The sequence below is a fragment of the Pelophylax lessonae genome (genome assembly GCF_965119305.1).
Source record: "Pelophylax lessonae genome assembly, chromosome: 1".
In the NCBI taxonomy this organism is placed as follows: domain Eukaryota; kingdom Metazoa; phylum Chordata; class Amphibia; order Anura; family Ranidae; genus Pelophylax; species Pelophylax lessonae.
In genome coordinates this window covers 360256617-360272459 of record NC_138768.1, presented here as the reverse complement: position 1 = coordinate 360272459, position 15843 = coordinate 360256617, and the positions used below count along the sequence as shown (strand labels likewise).

The window sequence follows — 15843 nt, the reverse complement described above, 5'->3', positions numbered from 1 at the left end:
GGGGGCACTCAACAGGAGGGAGGGACCAGAGAAGAGAAGCATCCAAAACCACTGCAAGAGAGCAGGTAAGTATAACATGTTTGTTATTTTTATAGGAAAAAAACAGACTTTACAATCACTTTAACCACTTCCCGCAAACCGATGTACCATTACGCAAACCGAAGTGTCAACCCAGTACTGTTTTTTAGAGCCAGCAGTTGGCTCTCAGGAGGTAAAAACCGATGCGGCTCAGCATCCTGTCACCACCGGGAGACCCGAGCAACCAGCCGGCACGTCCGCCAACTGGTTGGAGTCCCGAACAAAGCCGGATTTGGCTTTGATCGGGTCGGCCGATCATGTAACCCAGAAGCGACATCACAACCTCACTTCCGGCTTACTCGCTGCCAATGGCACTGATTTAACCACTTGCCGACCGAGTACGGTAATAGTACTGCGGCAAAGTGGTTCGTTATCGTCCAGCCACGTAGTATTAACGTGACTGGACACTCCCCCTTCTGGGCGGCGCTTGCGCGCCGCCGGAGGCTCGCTCCCGCTGTTTTCATTCACAGCGGGAGTCGGGCCAGGGGAGGAGCAGCGGCGATCGCCGCTGCTCTGCCCCGATCGACGGGGATCTAGTGTGGAGATCTCCATAGTCACAGGGAGTGACAGATCGGACTGTTCAGCATAGCTGGACATCCGATCTGTCCATGACTCACTCAGGCCCCTCCCCCCCTACACGTCAGTAAGCACCAGGCATACATTAACCCCTCCCTCTCCAATAAAATTAACCCCTTCCCTGCCAGTGTCATTTTTACAGTAACAGTGCATATATATAGCACTGATTACTGTAGTAATGTCACTGGTAACCCCAAAAGTGTCAAAAATGTCAGTCAAGGGTCCGATCTGTCCGCCGCAATGTCGCAGTCCCACAAAAAAAATCGCAGATCGCCGCCATTACGCGTTAAAAAAAAAAACACCAAAAATGACAGAAATCTTTCCCTTTGTTAGTAAATGCAATAACTTTTGCGCAAACCAATCAAAATACGCTTATTGTGATTTTTTTTTACCAAACATAGGTAGCAGAAAACAAATTGGCCAAAAATTTTTAAAAAATTGGTTTTTACATCTTTTTTGGGGGGAATTTCATATAAAAAAATGTTAAAAATATTGTTATTTTTTCAAAATAAACGCTCTTTTTTTGTTTATAGCGCAAAAAGTAAAAATCGCACAGGTGATCAAATACCACCAAAAGAAAGCTCTGTTTATCAGAAAAAAAGGACGTAAATTTCGTTTGGGTACGGCGTCGCACGACCGCGCAATTGTCAGTTGAAGTCGCACGGCGCCGAATCGCAAAAAGTGGCCTGGACGGAAGACAGCAAAATCCTCCGGTGGTAAAGTGGTTAAAAAAAGTATCAGTATTCAAAAATGCAGATTTCTGCGTTTTTAATACTTTTTAATACTTTGAAACGCAGTGGAGGGGTCTGGGGTTCAAATGGTGTTCAAATCACACGTGAGGTATCGCCGCGATCATCAGAGCGAGAGCAATAATTCTAGAAAAAGACATCCTCTAAAATTCTAAACTGGTAACCGTTAAAAAAATTTAAAGCGTCGCCTATGGAGATTTTTATTTTTCCAAAAAGGAGATTTTTAAGTACCGTAGTTTGTCGCCATTCCACGAATGTGTGCAATTTTAAACCATAACATGTGGGGTATCTATTTACTTGGCTTGATATCGTTCACAATATGCAACAATTTGGGCTAACTTTACAGTTTCGTTTTTTTTTATTCAGTGAAATGTATTTTCTTTTGTTTGACGGGCACATCTCCTGGTCTTCATAACCATTGGGTTATACTGCCCCCTACAGGAGTAGGACACTAGGCAGAAAAATAATCTATGGGCAGTCCCAGGGGGTATACTCCCTCTCTGCTATAGGTACTCAGTTTTTTTTTCTGCCTAGTCAGGAGTAAGGACCTAGTTCCTTGCTGGGATCTCTGGTCCTGGAAACATTTTTTTTCAGCTAGAACTTTTTTTTCTCCTTGTTTTTCTTGTTGGATCTACAATCAACTGCCGGACTGGGCGACTGGCTGGATAATCTAGATCCAGTGGTCACCTCAGTCTGGCCAGCGAGAGCGCGCAGACCTCAGCTACGGGCTAGGTCCGCCGCGACATAGCCCCACTGGACAGGGCCTGGCCTGTGAGTTAAACACCTCGTGAGGTCGCATATGACCGGGTCTCGGCCCGAGTCGCAACGTTCCTCCTGGCCCACAGCCCTCATTTCGATGGTGAGGGTTTCCGTCTGGAGCAGTGCCCACCTGGTTCCTGGATGGCTTTGGAGTGGACGGGGGCCCCTCCTTGGGACAGTGGGACCCCCGGTTTCCCTTCTCTCCCATCAGGCACCCTTCTTTCATCTGACCCCCATTCTACCCCCCACCTCCCCTCCCACATATGCTGCGGCTGTGTGGGTGGTCTGGTCCACTTCCTGGGGTGGGGGCAAGGCGCTATGCTGGCGATGGGGGCAAGGGGCTGTGCTGCTGGCGACCGGACGATCAACACTGCGGGGTAGACCTGGTGGGGGCTCCTGCCAGGGCCCCCTGAGTCTGTCCTTGTAGCTCAGGGATCCCTCCTGGTGCCGTGCGGAGCTTCCATTTTGCTGTAGCCTGTGTGTTTCTATGCACAACGGCCGTTTGTGTAGTCTAGCTGCCTTTTTGTGGTGGTTTTCCATTGAAAATGGCATCAGCTGTGACAGTAGAGCCCTGTTGGCGATTTCAGCGGTGGGAGCCCCTCCTCATCCCCTGGTGCTGACTCCTGGATCTTTTCACTTCCTGATCGCTGCACTTGGAGTGCAGATTGTCCTGGTGGCTGCAGGTGCCTGTTTCTGCTGGGTGGTGAGTCTGTTGGGGTGCTCTCCCATCCTGCTGAGGATCACTTGGTGCTTGTGCCTGGTGACCGGGTGGTGCTACCAGCGCGGGTGGGGGTTTTCCCTTTGCAGTGTTTCACACTTTTTGTGGGGTCCCCCTGGGGACTCATGAAGTCTTTAGCGCTCATCTCCCCACTTGATCCCCCCGGGTCCTAACCATCCATCGATGCACGGACGACAGTCCTGGAGTCCTTTGTGTCCCGGGTGGTGGTGGCTTTCAGGTGACAGGCTAGCAAAAAGCACCCCCCGCCTTCCCTTCCCTCATCTGTCTCCTAAGATCCTGAATCTGATTTGGCCGCCACGGATGTGGGTCACTCTGCTGGGTCTGCAACCACACGCCTGGTCTCCTCTGATAGTGAGGATGATTCCTCCACATCTGCAACCGCGCACGTAAGTGTGTGCGTGAGACCTTGAAGATGGAGGACGTAGCTGCGACGAAGGCACAGGTTCCCTTTGACACTTACAAGCCATCTAGAGCAGCAAAGGTGTTTCCTTTCCCTGCCTATTTTGACAAAATTATCACTAAAGAGTGGGGGCGACCAAAGCGTCCCCTTGGGGTCCCTAAGCGATTCTCTAGATGTTACCCCTATGAGGAGTCCCTTTTTAAGAAGTTGACTGTTCCACTGGTGGTGGACCCTCCGGTTTCCAGATTGAACAAGGCAACCATGAATCCAGTTGAAGAGTCTCCGGCTTTAAGGATCCGGCTGACAGGAAGGCGGAGGCTGTGGCCCGCAATATATACACTCTGGCTGGTTCGGCACTGAGGCCGGTATTCACTATTGCCCTAGAATCGCAAACTCTGACTGAGTGGATTAAGCTTTTACGCCATGACCTGGAGGGCGAACAGCTCCCCCCTTCTTTTGCTGAGCTGACGGACCAGCTGGTCCAGGGGCTGCAGTTTCTCTGTGATGCCTCTTTGGATGCGTCTCCCCTAGTGGCTTGGTTCTTTGTTTCGGCAGTGGTTCTTCAGCGTGTCTTTTGGCTCAAATGCTGGTCTGCGGACCAGACTTCTAAAAAGGCCTTGACTGATCTTCCCTTTCAAGGAGGTTGCCTGTTTGGAGCTACCCTGGGTGACATCCTTGGAGGTCTCACAGGGGGGAAGAGTACCTTTCTTTCACAGGCTATTTGTGCTCACCAATGGGCCTCGATAAGGGTTGTCCGCTTCCTCTGTGACCATTTCCAGATGGATCAGACAGACGATTATTCAGGCCTATTCCATCAGGGGTCAGGTTCCTCCTTTCTCTGGTGAGGCACACTCTACTCATTTGCTTCATGCCTCCTGGGCTTTCCGTCACCAGGCGTCAGTGAGGCAGGTTTGCAAGGCGGCCACCTGGTCGAACACTTTCACAAAGTTTTATAAAGTGTATGTGTTGGCATCTGTGGATGCTTCTTTTGGCCACAAGGTTTTGAAGGCTGCTGTTTAGAGGACCTGATCCTTTTTGAGGGTGTATTTTTTTTTGTTTATTTTTAATGGGCTCCTGTTGTTTTGGTTGAGCTCCTGTTGCCTTGTTGGCTACTGTTTAGCCTTAGGAATTTTTTTGCTGTTCCCACCCCTCATGTTTAACGCTGCTTTGGGACGTCCTAATAGTTATGAAGATCAGGAGCTGTGTCCGTCGATGAAACGAAAGAGAAAATGGGATTTTTGACTTACCGAAAAATCAGTTTCTCTGATGTTCATTGACAGACACAGCACCCACCCCTCTGTGGCATTGTAATTCGTCTGACACTGCTTGAAACTAAACTGAGTACCTATAGCAGAGAGAGGGAGTATACCCCCTGGGACTGCCCATAGGCATAGCCAGATTCTTTTTCTGCCTAGTGTCCTACTCCTGTGGGGGGCAGTTTAACCCAATGGTTATAAAGATCAGGAGATGTGTCAGTCAATGAACAACAGAGAAATGGATTTTACAGTAAGTCAAAAATCCAATTTTTTCCAAAAAAATTGCGTTTGAAAGACCGCTGCGCAAATACAGCGTCACCAAAAATATTGAAATAACCGCCATTTTATTCTCCAGAGTCTTTGCTAAAAATATATATATAATGTTTGGGGGTTCTAAGTAATTTTCTAGCAAAAGATTGATGATTTTACCTTGTAAACAACATGTCAGAAATAAAGTAGTGGTTAAGCTGATAAAACACAAACAAGTCTAATTTCATAATTGAACTCACCCATTAAACATTCACAGTGCTTGAGGAAAAAAGTAGGTGAACCCATTGACTAATTACTTCAACAAGTACACCCAAACATTTTAAGATTGCTGTTCATAAGAAGCATCTGCTGATGTGCACCGTGCCTCGCAGAAAGAAGCTTTCTTTTGATCTGCATAAGGCTGGAAAAGCAATCTTAAAGTGTTTAGGCATCCGTTGCTCAACAGTTAGACAAATTGTCTATGAATAGAGACAGTTTAGTACTGTGGCTACTCTTCCTAGAAGTGGGCACCCAGCCAAGATGACCCCTAAGGCACAATACAGAATCTGCAATGAGGTAAAGAACCCATCAGGAACCACCAAAGTTGTAAAGATATCACTGGAATTGACAAACATCCCTGTTCATGAGTCTACCATACATAAGTCTTTGAACAGGTAGGTTGTCTATGGCAGAACACCACGGAGGAAGCTGTTGCTCTCCAAAAAAATTATTGCTGTGTGTCTGAGGTTTTCCAAAGAGCACCTTAGCAAACCACAACGCTACTGGGAAAATGTTTTCTGGACTGATGAAACAAAAGTTGAATTGTTCAGGAAGAATGCTCACTATGTATGGCGCAAAAAGAGCACAGCTTACCAACCTCAAGATATCATCCCAATGTTGAAGTATGGTGGAGGGAACATCATGAATTAGGCTTGGCTCCTTGCCTCAGGGCCTGGACTATTTGCCATCATCGAGAAGAAAATGAATTCCCAGGTTCACCAAAATATTCTACAGAATAATGTTAGGGTGGTTGGCTGCAAGCTGCAGCAGGACAATGATCCTAAGCATCAAAGTAAATCCCCCGCAGACTGGTTTTCAGAAAAAGAAAATGCGCCTTTTGGAGTGGCCCAGTCATAGCCCAGACCTTAACCCGATAGAGATGCTGAAGAATGACCTCAAGGGGGCTGTTCACACTAGACATCCTACAAATGTGTGAACTGGAGCAGTTTTCTAAAGAAGCATAGTTAAAAATGTCTCCTGAACATTGTCCAAGTCTGATCCAGAGCTACTGAAAGCACTTGCTTGAAGTCATTGCTGCTAATGGAGGTTCAAACAGCTAGTAACTTTAGGGTTTCACTTTTTCCTCCAGCACTGTAAATCCTTAATGGCTTAAGCACATTGTGTTTGTCCATCGTTGTGACTTTGATGAGGATCAGGTCACATTTTATTGCAAATTACTGCAGAAAACTAGTTATTTCAAGGGTTTCACATACATTTTCCATGCTACAGTATTCATTTATAATTTATTTTATTTATAGACCCTTAAAATATTTAGACAGCAAAAATATAAGGTTTTAAAAGAATTTTATACCATAACCTTATCAGTCTTTGTATGCTTCCATCTGCTGTTATGGCCCGCTTGTTCTGGAACTTCAGCTCTAGCAGCATTGAGCTGCTTATTTCAAATCAGATCAGAAAACTTAAATTTGGCTTATAATATACTACCAGCTTTTGCCCAATAATGGCTGGCAACAAAAGCAGTTTCTGTGATTGTTGTTCATATCTAAGTAGAATCTGATTGTGGGGGGGTAGTATACAGGATTTTATTGTTGACACCAGATATGGCTTTACATTATTTTGTCTCTGAGGTTTAAAACCACAACATAGGATTGTCCCATGGATGGCATAAAAAATATAGCAATGGAGTTGCTAGATCCTGGCATCTGGTTTTTTTTTCAACATTCTTTCTCACACATTCACTTTAACTATATTTTCCTTTATAATTGTATTTGGCAAATAAAGCACCGCAGGAGACATAGGAAATTGACACTCTCAGAAGTGTCCGTTTTAACAGAAACTTCACCTGGGGAAGACCACTAATCATCATATACAAACCCAGCAGAAATTCTGTCTAGGTTTCAAGGTGTGCCTCTGGTCTTTTAGGACCCTAGCAATTAGAGATGCACCGAAATGAAAATTTTGGGCCGAAACCGAAACCGAAAATTCAGGATGCCCTTGACCGAAAACCGAAACTGAAACCGAAAATGACTGACTTTTTTAACCTAAATAATCTACATAATAAAAGTGTCAAACACACCTATAATAAATAACCCATAAATTAATATCAGCAATAAATAAGCAATATATTCAATATCCTATAAAAGCTCTCACTAATGTGGATAAAAAAAGAATGGGTGGCTTATACAGTACATAAATATGAACTTAGCAAATCATTTAAATAAATATAAATGAGCAATAACAAGTGCAGTAAAACGTATATACTCATGCACGAGGATATACGTTTTACTGCACTTGTTATTGCTCATTTATATTTATTCTATATTTGCTAAGTTCATATTTATGTACTGTATAAGGCACACATTCTTTTTTTTATCCACATTAGTGAGAGCTTTTATAGGATATTGAATATATTGCTTATTTATTGCTGATATTAATTTATGGGTTATTTATTATAGGCGTGTTTGACACTTTTATTATGTAGATTATTGAGGTTATTTATATATTTCTATATTGATAATTTATTTCCCTATATATATATATATATATATATATATATATATATATACACACACACACATCTGTATTTTTTTTCCCTTCTCAGTTTACACACTACGCTGATACAGAATATTCACATTGAATCCTACATATTCACCGGCAGCGCCAATCACTTCCTCTTCTCTTTATATATCTATTATATAACCCCTCCCAGGGTTATATCTTGAAGTGGGCTGCAGCCAATCTCTCTATTATCTCTTTATACATATATATTTCTTAATTTCTTTATTTGTTATCCTAAGCGCAGATTCTCTTAGTTTTTTGATCTAAGGGGTTAACTTTATTAACTCCCGCACTGCAATCAGAAGGGGGTGAGCACTGCACTAGGCTGTGAATCCATTCTACTACTGACATGCAGGGGAGAAACAGTTTTTTTTTTTTTACAGCACAGCACATAACATTACTTTCCTCCACAACAAACACCACGTGAAGGCACTGAAGGGAGGAGGTGGGTGGAGCGGTGGAGCGATGCAGCAATCGGCGCGGAGGAGAATGAGATCCTCCTACACCGTCACTGTGCATTCTGGGTTCCTCTCCCCCGGGACGACAAGCTGTAAATCACAATGAAGGAGGCACCGCATCGGATCGCGGCGGACAGGGAAGTCAATGACTCACTTCTTTCACAGATCAGCGGCCATACATTTTCGGCTTTTTTAACCCCCTATCGGCCGAAATGAAATAGTAGCATTTTCGGCCGAAAATATCGGCGGCCGAAATTTCGGTGCATCCCTACTAGCAATGCATCTGAGAAATGCTGTTGGTCATCGGTAGTTCTCTGTAAATCTGAGTTTCAATTGAGGCATGACATTCACAGCCATATTCAATTAAAAGTGCTTGTTCTTAACCACCTCCCACCCGGGCCATAGTACATATACGGCCGGGTGGGAGTCTCGTCCTTCTGAATGGACGTTCCGGAACGTCCTTCAGAAGGAGAGAGATCGCGCCGCCGCGGGCACGCGCAGCGGCGCAATCTCGATGTGCCTGTGTCCCTAGGACACAGAGCAACAAGACTCGGCAGGAGGGCCCTGTGGTTGGCCAATCACAGCCGTCATGTAATGTCAATACAGCCGTTGTAACGGCTTCGATCTCTTCTCCTCCTGACCGATCCTGTCAGTGTGAGGAGAAGGAGAGGATCGATTCTGCAGCCGGGGTGATCAGTGAGTATTTCTAATTACTCACTGATCACAGGGGGGGGTTTGTGCTGGTAATCAGATGATTGATTACCAGTGCAGCCCTGGGGGGAGGGGATGCCACTAGAGCCACCAGGGATGCCCACCCATGACCACCAGGGATGCCCACCATGGCCACCAGGGATTGCAAACAGGGCTCAGAGAGCCTGCCAGTGGTGCCCCCCTATCAGTGCTGCCCACCAATGCCATCTATCAGTGCTGCCCACCAGTGCCCGTTATTGCCATCTATCAGTGCCGCCCACCAGTGCCCATTATTGCCCACCAGTGCCGCCCATCAGTGCCACCCATCAGTGCCGCAGATCAGTGCCCATCAGCACTGCCTATCAGTGCTCACCAATTCTGCATATCAGTGCTGTCTATCAGTGCCACATATCAGTGCCCATCAGTGCTGCATATCAGTGCCCATCAGTGCCACCCCATCAGTGTCTCCTCGTCAGTGCCGCGTCATCAGTGCTCATCAGTGCAGGAAAAAACTTATCTATTTACAAAATTTTATAACCTAAACAACAAAACTTTTTTTTTTTTTTTTTTTCAAACTTTTCGGTCTTTTTTTATTTGTGCACCAAAAAAGAAAAAACCTGGTGGTGATCAAATACCACCAAAAGAAAGCTCTATTTGTGGGGAAAAAATGACATGAATTTGGTTTAGGTACAGTGTTGCATGACCGCGCAATTGTCATTCAAAATGCAACAGCGCTAAAAGCTGAAAATTGGTCTGGGAAGGAAGGGGGTTTAAGTGCCCAGTATTGAGGTGGTTAAAGAAAAACTCAAGGCAAACATTTGTATGCAAATCTGCTGTGTATAAAAAAAAGTTTACTCATTTGAAATGCGTGGTCCACAGAATATAATGTTCTTCATATAGACAGGAGTAGAGGAGAGGCAGAAAAATTATGAGAGCCGCAGCTCTGGAAGTATAGTGACACTATACTATCTAATGTGAATGAAATTGGAAACAGTAAAGAAAGGGCAGAGATGAAAAAAAACGGCATACACTTTATGAACTTTTTTTTTTTTTTTTTTTTTACACAGAGTTTAGGAAATATTGTTTGCCGGGAGTTCTGCTTTAAGTGCTATATAAGGGCAGGTTTATTATCTGGATTGCAATTCCGAATGAAATGAGTTTTGATGTTGATAGATTTATTATCCGTGGTCAAATGAATGACTGGTGGTCCAGTTTTATGCAGAATTCTCAAAACCATCTCCTGTCTGACATTTGTTCATATTTCAAAACTCTGTTTTTAAGAAGTGTTTAGTTGCTGGCACTTGCAAATGGTATTCGTCAGCAACATGCCTTTCTATGTGAGTCATTATTTCTTTTCTTTCTTCAGGGCTTTGTCAGTGGTATAACTGGGATAGTAACAAAGCCAATTAAAGGTACAGTCAGCAATTCTGCTACAGTATTGATGCTGTATGGATTTCAGTGTTGAGATTCTCACATTTACCCAATATATTTTCTAGGCGCTCAAAAAGAAGGAGCAGCAGGATTTTTTAAAGGAGTTGGCAAAGGATTAGTGGGGGCTATAACCAGGCCAACAGGTGGCATAATAGATATGGCCAGCAGTACATTTCAAGGCATCAAGAGGTAAATGTTTTTATATTGTTAAATGTTTTGCTTAAAATAATGCACCAGGGCTGTGGAATTATTGTGGCATCTTTAGTTCAGATAAAGGCACAAGGACACAATCTGGTGAGTTTCATACAACCCATATAATTAAAATGGCTGTAACTTATAGTAGGGTGAATAATTCCTGCTATAATGAGGGCTGAACTTAGAGACAGAATGAAATAGTTTGGACCCCTGGTGTCTACCATACAGCCTGCAGGCTATTAAAAACCATATGGGTAGCAAAGTGGCAGCAGGGTGCCAGGAGCTTGACTTCTTTCTGTGTTCAGAGCCACCTCCAGTACAAATAACGTCCCAGCCTGGAGAGAGGGAAAGGCCATCCCAGGAGCTTATGAAGGGTAAGTGATCAATAATGGGGGGAAGATGACAGGGGTTACCACTGCCATGACCACCAATGTGGGTGGAGAGGTTAATTTTTACTGCCTTAACCACCAATACAGGGAGGGAGGTTAACCCTTTCCCTGCCATGGCCACCAATACATGGGATGGGTTACCATTCATTGCCATGACCACCAATGCCGAGGGTGGAAGTGGATGAGGATAGGAGGGTTAACTTTCCCAGCCATGACCACCAATACAGAGGGGTATGGGGAGGGGTAACATTCACTGCCACTGACAATCAATGCAAGGGAGGGGTTACATTTTGCTGCCACTGAACACTAATGCTGGAAAGGGGGTGGTTAAATTTCACTGCCACTGACCAACGTATGTGGTGTGTGTGTGTGCAGAAGGTGGGAGGTTGATAGTTCTGTCAGCGGTGCTAATGGTTAGTGTTGCAGTCACTGACACCAATGTTGGGGGTTGTTATTGTGTCCACTGACACCAATGCTGGGGGTTATTTTTGCATTTACTGACATAAATGTTGGGGATTGTTGTTGCATCCACTGACACTAATGCTGGCGGTAATATTTAGTCTACAGACACCATGCTAGGGTTTATTATTGCATCCATTGTCACCAATATTGGGGGTTAGACTAATGCTGGGGGGGATTATTGCAGAAACTGACACCAATGCTGCTAGTTATTTTTTCCATCCACCGACACCAATGCTGGGGGATATTTATGCATCCACCGACACCAATGCTGGGGGTTATTATTACGTCCACGGACACCAATGCTGGTGGCTTTTATTGTGTCCACTGGCAACAATGTTTGGGGTTATTGCACTCCAATGTCTTCACTGTGCGTTGCAATACGCTGCAGCAGGATCAAAGTTTGTGGATGGTGAGGTGTGCAAATGCACTGCTGTTGTGTGGCCCTCTGGCAGTGTCGGGAGCTGCAGTTGAGGCCCTTTATCGTTTTTTTGTTTTTTTTTCACTACTGGTTTAGACAGAGTTATTTTTAATAAAATTGTGTTTTGTACTCATTACAGTCAGTGTCAAGTACAGCAGATGTGGTACTTTTATGTACAATAAAGAAAGGAGCCAAAAATGTAATTACACCTTTTCTTCACAGAGCTACAGACACTTCTGATGATGTGGAGAGCCTACGACCTCCAAGGTTTATACATGAAGATGGTGTTATAAGGCCATACAGGATGAGAGAAGGTGCAGGAAGCCAAATGCTACAGGTGATGAGAACTGAGCTTTACAAAACTCATGCCAATATCTAAGGGCAAAATATCAAGTTTGGTATAAAATATACTATAAGACATAGTATACTTCAATATAAAATGTAGAAGAAAAAGCAACTATTATGGATTTTGTACTGTAGATAAGTTTTTGTACAATAATGCTATGTATTGTATAGTCTGCCTATTGCATTTTTTATTGGTTTTATAAAAATTATAAAATTAAAAAGTTATAACATTTAGATCTCATGCACACAGCTGTAAAAGAGTACTACAGCATCCAGAGTCTTTGTAAAACCTTTCCTGGGAACCCGCAGCTTCTGACTACAGCCACCCATGGACAGCAGTTAGAAGAAGCAGCTATACATGGTTATGCGTGTGGGTTGCATAAAGCATACACACTGACCTATTCACAAAACGCAGACTATCTGCGTTTGGCACATTTACGTGTGTTGGTGCTTTACTCAAACCCCTGCACATAACCACATTTAGGCACATCTTCTAGTTGGATGCACATCAGCTCTCTGAACTTCTGGATGTGTGGCCCCCTTACAGTTGTGTGCATGACATCTCTGTAAAAACATATTTTATTACTAATAAATAGCATTATTTTATTACATTTATCTGATAGTTTTTAATCTAGATAACGTTTTGTCCTTTTAAAGAGAGCAAAAAAAGAAAATATTTACAGAAATGGATTGAATGATTGGACAGGACAAGTTATGCAATGGCAAAACAATGCTTTTAGTGGTACATCTTTCTGATGTGGTTTGGGAGGGGTTGTTCCCCTGCTTGGTCTGTTCTACTCTCCAGCAGGAGTGTATGTAAAAGAACATTGAAGCAAATTTTGTGACATGGTACTTTTACAGACAAAGCATGGTTCTGCAGTTCTACTGAATGCCAAATTGCCTAACCCTTGAAAAACCGTGCAGTGTATAAAGCCCAATTGCCTGGATTCATTGTTGTAATTATTTACCACAGATCAGATAAATCAGTCCAGACTGTAGAAATTGTACATTTTCTGAAAAGGGTCAGATTTTACCAATGTATCAACTATTCAACTATATGAATAATGTGATTTGCTTCACACTCCTCTAATTTTAAATAACATGGGTTTTAGAGACACAAGATAGCATAACTTTATGCTTTTGTTTAAATGAAGACAATGCTAAGGCCGTCCAAATTTGGTTTGAACTGTGTATAGGCAGGCTGCATGTACCAAGTTGATTGATCAATCAATTTGGGTGCAACCAGCCTGCTGGATCTTACATGCGATTATCGCTAGCAGCTGGTATAGCCGCTAGCAATAAACAGTGTCTTTTCCTGTTGGGGATGGCTTTCCCCGCTCCCTTGCTGGGAGAATACAATGATTTGGCAAGCGGGATTCCCCTGTCAACACTGTCTGTTGGGAGAATCAAGCAGACTTCTTTGTATGGTCAGCTTAAGAATGGGAAAGTCTTTAGAAACCTTCTCATACACAGTATCAATAAAAGGACGCTTCCTGTTTCTTTCATCACAGATAAGCAGAATGAGAGCAAAGCGGGGATTAGGTAGTAAGTAGCAGATGATTGTACTATAGCTAGCCCTGGACATTTCTGTGTAATTAGCTGTGTGGGTACAAGGCAGTGGCCCAGTGGCATCTTTGCCTGTCAGTGCATTACGTTTGTTTTTAAGCTTATGAAGCAAGACAGGGTAGGCACACTGCAATCAATGTTGGGGAAAACAAAAGTGACAGAGCAAGGTTTTCCGTTCCTATTTATATTACCACACATATTTATAATATTTCCACAGGTGAGCACTGAATAGTGGTACCTGCGAGTAGTATGCCTTCAAATGCGGTTTGAAAGACAGATCAGCACTCATGTAAAGTAATGCAATGTCTAAGGGCCTACACAAGGCTTATCTGAAAAGGCAATACAGTCAAATATGCAATGCAGATTAATCTCTTTGTATATTCCATGACTCATTTCTGTGATCACAGCATATAATAATTTAGGCCCATTTTTCACTACTTATGCATTTATGGGATGCTGAAACATTTAAATTTTTAAGGTAAAATATGAACTTTAACTGCAAAGTCTCTCTGTTCATGTTTCCTATAAATCCATGTTCAGTATGCATTTCATTGATCCTCCATTGTTTATATTTCCATAAATGTATGCTTTTCATGCATGTTCACGCACTTTTGTTAATCTTTTGTTTCACATTTTAAAATACTTGTATTTGAAAATAAACCGTATACAAAACAGGACATTTCGTTATTGTGTTCAGCCATACATTTTTTTCCATAAGATTCAGTTCATTTATTTCCATCTAGGTATAGTTAGACAAGTCATAGTTTGTCAATGCTTTATCCTATCTAATAATGCTGGTCTTAAAGGAGTTGTAAAGGCAGAAGGTTTCTGTGTGTAGCAGCCACACCAGCCCCCCCCCCCAATACTTACCTGAGCCCCGTTTCTATCCAGCGATGTCCACATGTCCCTCAGCCGTCCGGGACTTTCCCTCCTGATTGGCTGAGACACACAGCAGTGGCGCCATTTGCTTCTGCTACTGTCAATCAAGTCAGCCAATGAGGGGAGAGGGGGCGTGGCCTGAATGGCAGCTCTGCATCTGAATGAACATAGGGAGCTGCAGCTCAGCTTGGGTGCCCCCATAGCAAGCTGTTTGCTGTGGGGGCACTCGACAGGAAGGAGGGGCCAGGAGCAGCAAAGAAGGACCCGAGAAGAGGAGGTTTAAGGCTGCTCTGTGCAAAACCAACTGCCCAGAGCAGGTAAGTGTTACATGCTTGTCACTTTTATTAAAAAAAAAAAAAAATTTACAATCACTTTAAAGCTGGACTCTGGGTTACTGAAACATGTAATCTTACATATACACACAAATGCTTGTTTTGATAAAAAGGAAGTAAAGCTTCCTCTCTAACTTGTACCTATAGGTAAGCCTATGATAAGGCTTGAACATGCACCGTATAGGAGATATTTACTTTGCGTGCAGCCAGTGACATCACTGGCGCATGCGCTCTAAAGGAAAGGCCGCTCTTTGAGAGCCCTGTTCCGTGAACGGTGGCTCCCGCGCGCAGATGGCCGCAGGACACAAACCTGGAAGGAAGATGGCTGAACATGTCGGCCATGTAACCAGTGAGCAGGCAGCGCTGCGGGGGCTTCGTTCTAAGGTAAGTATTTCAGAATGTGCTAGTATGGGATGCATACTAGCTCAATATTAGTGATCGACCGATATCGGTTTTTCATTCCCAATACTGATATTTTGGCCATCACATATCGGTATAGGCCGATATTGGCCGATATTTTTGTACATTTAAAATTTTGCAAAATAAACACAAATGTCGACACAAATATGTTACTGAACATGTAAAACTTTATTAACATTTTTAACATTAAGGGCTCATTCTTCACACCTTAACTGCATGAGAACTGATAGGAAAACTTAAATTGCAGGGACATTTAGTTTCACATCATTCTAATTAATGCATAATAAACTGCTGCAGTAGTATACTCACTCACTGCAGTAATTTTAAGTCACTACTGCAGTGCAGTCAGTGCAAAACTGCTAGAAAAAAAGCTAGGCAACAGCTACACAGTGGATTGGACTGGAGTCAGTGGACTACCTCTGCAATATGGCACTCACTGCAAATACTGCAGTCAGTGCAACCTGCTAGAAATAAAGCTAGGCAACACAAAAGCTGCACAGTGGATTGAACTGGAGTCAGTGGACTACCGCTGCAGTAGGGCACTCACTCACTGCAATACTTTTAAATCGCTACTGCACTACTGCAGTAGTGATTTAAAATGATTGCAGCAGGGAGTGGCACACTACTGCAGCAGTAGTCCACTGACTCCAATC

General features: G+C 43.6%; 1 protein-coding gene across 1 annotated transcript in view; it reads left to right on the top strand.

Annotated features, from left to right (window-relative positions):
* VPS13A (vacuolar protein sorting 13 homolog A) overlaps positions 1–15843 on the top strand; it is a 427491-nt gene that overhangs the window by 348067 nt on the left and 63581 nt on the right. Inside the window, exons 66-68 of the mRNA XM_082266808.1 lie at positions 10120–10165; positions 10250–10373; positions 11871–11985. Coding sequence (XP_082122934.1) covers positions 10120–10165; positions 10250–10373; positions 11871–11985 — 285 coding nt within the window. The remainder of the gene's footprint in view (positions 1–10119; positions 10166–10249; positions 10374–11870; positions 11986–15843) is intronic.